Genomic DNA, 4,983 nt, shown 5'->3' with positions numbered 1-4,983 from the left:
AACCCAAACTCACAACAACATGCAGAGATGGAGTTTGAGACGCTCCACACATGTAAATGATAACAGTTCCTGTGGAATTACTGTGAACGGAGCTGCTGTGTGACGCAAGTACATAATTAAAGCGCATATGCTGTATTAGAACTGCATCGCATATAATTATTTAATTAAATCGTAGCGTTTGTGAAATCACAATTATGCTTGATTATTTTTAAATGGGTTTAATATCATGCAGCCTTGGAAAACACAAACAAAATGTGTTTTATACATTCTCGTCTGTGAAATGCGCCACTTCCGGTATTTTGCCGGTTAGTCGACATGAGCCAAATGAAGTCGAGGATTTAAAAATAACAGTGTTCTATTTTAATATACTTTAAAATATAATTTATTTCTCTGATGCAAAGCTCAATTTTCAGCATCATTACTTCAGTCTTCAGTGTCACATGATCTATCAGAAATCATTCCAATATGCTGATTTATTATCAATGTTGGAAACAGTTTTTGCTGCTTCATATTTTTCTGGAACCTGTGATACTTTTTTCTTATGATTCTTTGATGAATAAAAAGTTTAAAAGAACAGCATTTATTCAAAATAGAAATCTTTTCTAACAATATAAGTCTTTACTGTCACTTATCAATTTAACACCTCTGAATAAAAGTATTAATTTCTTTCAAAAATAGAAAGAAAGAAAATACTGACCCCAAACTTTTAAATGGTAGTGTATACTATATTGTTACAAAAGATTTCTATTTTAAGTAAATGCTGTTCTTTTTTACTTTTTATTCATCAAAGAATCCTGAAAAAAACATCACAGGTTCCATAAAAATATTAAGCAGCAAAAACGGTTTCTAACATTGATAATAAATCAGCATATCAGAATGATTTTTGAAGGATCATGTGACACTGAAGACTGGAGTAATGATGCTGATGACAATTCAGCTTCGATCAAAGGAATAAATTATATTTTAAAGTATATTAAAATAGAAAACAGGTATTTTAAATTGCAAAAATATTTCACAATTGTTTTGATAAAATAAATGCAGCCTTGATGAGCGTAAGAGACTTCTTTAAAAAAACTAATTCTTACTGATCCCAAACTTTTGAACGGCAGTGTACATATTATAATAATTTCAAAACTAATGAAGAAAGAAGCTCAAAAGTGATTGCTTTATCATAATCTACTGTGCTTTATCAAATCATTTATATCTCAAATAACGCCTTGCTAAATAATGTCAAAAACACAAACAATGCATGATTTACACAGGTTTGAATAATTCTGAAAGTACTACACCCTTGGCATCAGACACTGGTGCAACATGTTGTGACATAAACATGCAGTATTTCAATCCATAATATGAATAATATCAAAACTGGTCTCACACAGAACTACTGGATGCAGCGCTGGAAGAGGACCAAGGTGGGACTCTGATCGCCAGGAAGGTGGGAGAAGCTGTTCAGAACACATTAGGAGCGGTAGTCACTGCTATAGACATCCCTTTTGGTGAGTTCTTCACTCCTCTAAGAGCCTATAAAAATGTTAACATGACAGTATGTTAATACTAATATGAACGCACTGGAAATACTGTTGAGTGTCAATCTATTATAATGTTTACTAATAATAAACCTTTGGCTTGTTCAAGTAACTCTTTCTGTGATTTTTAGGATTAAGCATTTTCATTTCAGAACAGTTACATACTTGTGCAGGAATATCTCAGCGTATATAAATGATCAAATGCATTTACTAGGTCTGGTAAAAGATGCCGCCCGTCCAGCATATTGGGTCCCTGACCAAGACATTCATTGCTGCCACCAGTGCCAGCGTGAGTTTAATGCCCGTCTCTCCATCCATCACTGCCGTGCGTGTGGACAAGGAGTATGTAACGACTGCTCCCCTGATCGCCTGGCCGTGCCCTCCAGGGGTTGGGACCATCCTGTGCGGGTGTGCATCACCTGCAGCCAGAAATCTGAAGAGCTCTAGCAGAGCCGAACATCACTCCACATTATAGGACACCCTCGTATTTGGCCAGTGCTTCAGAACAGGTTGGGAAGGAAGAAGCACTGCTCTCGAACCAATGAATGATTGTTTGAGAGGAACATCTCTGCCTTTTGTTCCAACACTTCATTCACATCATGCTCCTACATAAGCTGTTCACAGTTTAACATGTAATGGCCTACGTAATTTCTTCTTTTAATGGTTAAATCCAGCAGGAAAATAAATGTATGTCAGACCCTCGACAATCCTTTGTCTACCATGCAATATGTTACCTGTGGGCAGGCCCAGATGGAATTAACGTTTTTGGGAAAATCTGCAGAATGGGTTTAAACAAGGTAGAAAAAAAAAGTGTTAAACATGATCAAAGGTGCAAAATATGAATTATGTCCATTCTATTTCTGTGACTGCAGATCCATATGGGCCTTCCTGTGGGTAAAGGCAGCTAACATATGGCCTCTACGTGATACATAGACCGGTGCACAAATGATTGTTTACCATCCTGTTGTGTTATTCAATTTTCAGTTTTAGGAAAAATTTTCCGTTCATTTGCTTTTACCCGTTTAAAACCCAAGATTGTCCATATTGTTTAGCATTCCTTTACCCTCCAAGAAACCCTAGTGTAGATTTTAGATTAATTCCTATTTGTTTCTATTATTTGCTTATTATGGAACAGATCTGGCATGATCATGCTAAACTATCAGATGTTGTTCAGCATAATTCTTTATCATTTATTTTAAATGTGTGTACTCGAGCAGGGCGTTTTTGTTTTAAGTTTTTAAAAACGGACCTCTTTAATGAATCAGTACCACTGTTGCCGAATCAAACTGCATAGTGACTCTTAACACAACGCTGGTATTTGCTCTTATTTAGCCCCTGGTATGTGTTATGATCACTGTCAGTTAAATTGTTTTCTTGGCCAAATGAACACTCGTTATGTAGAATCAGGTTATCGTAGACTCAGTGAGCCATCATGTGTGGATGACTGACACAGACATAAGAAACATGAATATCATTTTATGTTCTTTGCACCTTGAATGCTAATTAAACTTGAGTACCTCTAAGAGTGTGGCTTAAATATAAAAATGTGTAAATGCATATTTGTACTTAAAGGGACAGTGCACCCCCCTTAAAATAAATAAATTATTATTATTTACCCCCCCCAACCAAAAAATGTGGTCGTCATTTACTCACCCTCGTGTTGTTCCAAACCTGTATGTTTTTAAAAGAAGATATTTTGATTTTATTTTTTCCCCTATAAAATGACAGTCAATGGGGTCCAACGTTGTCATTTTATGAACAAAAACAGTTAAAACATTAAATTCATGTTGGGATTTGAACTAAAGATACAGATAAACAAAGTTTGGATTTATTTTGAAAATTGAATGTTTCCCCTCTTTTTTTAACATTTTTTTTTACAAAAAGTTCCAGCAAAACGTTTCCCCAAAAGAAAAAAAACAAACAAACATGAAATTGCACTTTTAGGAGGTATGTTTCAAGTGACTATAATTTAGATATTATATCTAAAAATCTTTTACAAAAATCCATCTATTGATGATATAACGGACAAGTAGTATTCTGAATCCATCATAGTCTAATCCAGAATGTTTCTAAAAAAAACTAAAGGCAAATGGTAAAATGGCAACATTGCGGTCAGTAGGACACAGTAACAATGCCAACAGATATATTTTCCACACAGCAGCCTGATTTTCGTTTTTAGATGTTAACTGTTAGCACTGACCCTCCAGTGTTAGTCCATCCTGATAGTCTTTGTTGTAAGAGTAGTAGTACAGATCATGACGAACAGCCATAAGGAGTCCAGGAAGTCCCCTACTCCCACCCAGCTGGGAGGAAAACACCACATTTGGGATGGAGTCTTTCCCTGCAGGGTGAGGTGAGGGGATGGTCCTGAGGAGACGGCTGTCGTGGAGGCTCCAGAGCCGGGTGTAGCAGTCCTGACCCACTGCAAACAGCACACAATGAGATGTGGTACAAGCATTGCGATTGCACTGAACTGAAACTGGTTTATATGAAAAATATGTACCAGCAAGCAGCAATCCTTCTGGCTCATTGACATGAATGGGTAGATAGGCATATTCATTGTGGTGTCCTTCATACTGTTTGACGGACCGCTTAACACGGATGTCCCACAGCTTTATCTGTTCAGTGACAATATGAAGGGAGAATAAAAATAGGATCATTCAAAGCTCTAAATTGTTATTAATAGCATGATGGTCTGTGGTCATTTTATTTGCTTATCATAGACAGACCTTGCCCAGCATGTCAGCAGCGAGGAGGTAGTTCTCATCCTGTAGCAGTTGGATGGAGGTGATGGCTGACTCCTGGAAGAAGCGGCTGGTCTTCCAACCGTGACTGCGACCTCTGTCACGCTGACGCAGGTCAATGCTGAAGATCTCTCCTGAGCGACAGCCGTTGAACAGCACGGGAGCCTAAAATACGAGGAACATGGCACAAAGTGTCACACAGATACCTTTGCTCACATGCATAAAGTAAAAAAAAAAACGTGAGATAATATTTACAAAAGCTTTCCCCTGCAGAATGTTATTATTAAGAGTAAAAAAAACCTGATTCCTTGTCAAATTAGAAAGACTTCCTAATTTTACCAAATACATGTGTACAAGGGATAAATACAAATTTTGTAAACTAGATAACTGTTAGCTATTGGTTTTTGATAAATATTTTGATAAACCAAAAACTGCCATTCACTATAACTTTTAAAATCCTGGAGAGTTTAAACATGCTGTAGAAGATATTTTTTTTGTATTTAGGGCTATTATGCATTTCAAAAGGTGCACTCTTTTTTTGTGTGTTGTCGACTTGGACTTGTTCTTAAATTTAGTGGTATAGATGCAGCATTACACAAATCATTCATTTCTGTAAAATGAGGTAAAAATGACAGAGAGCACAATTAAATTATAGTAAAATTGAGGGAGACTGGGAAGTAGGAGGAGACAGAAAGTGACAGACATGATGT

The 4,983-nt window shown here is 36.5% G+C and overlaps 1 protein-coding gene and 1 pseudogene across 1 annotated transcript in view; one reads left to right on the top strand and one right to left on the bottom strand.

Moving 5' to 3' along the window:
- Positions 1-2,339, top strand: part of LOC107668199 (zinc finger FYVE domain-containing protein 1-like) — an 11,734-nt gene extending 9,395 nt beyond the window's left edge. Inside the window, exons 8-9 of the mRNA XM_016459992.1 lie at positions 1,383-1,499; positions 1,744-2,339. Of these exons, the coding sequence (XP_016315478.1) occupies positions 1,383-1,499; positions 1,744-1,976 (350 nt within the window). The 3' untranslated portion in view covers positions 1,977-2,339. The remainder of the gene's footprint in view (positions 1-1,382; positions 1,500-1,743) is intronic.
- Positions 2,340-3,422: 1,083 nt separating this feature from the next.
- Positions 3,423-4,983, bottom strand: part of LOC107668215 (DDB1- and CUL4-associated factor 4-like) — a 4,928-nt pseudogene continuing 3,367 nt past the window's right edge.

This window comes from Sinocyclocheilus anshuiensis, unplaced genomic scaffold, assembly GCF_001515605.1.
Source record: "Sinocyclocheilus anshuiensis isolate Anshui unplaced genomic scaffold, SAMN03320099.WGS_v1.1 scaffold1341, whole genome shotgun sequence".
Taxonomy (NCBI): domain Eukaryota; kingdom Metazoa; phylum Chordata; class Actinopteri; order Cypriniformes; family Cyprinidae; genus Sinocyclocheilus; species Sinocyclocheilus anshuiensis.
Note: the sequence above shows the minus strand (reverse complement) of the source record. Positions and strands in the feature narration are given on the sequence as shown.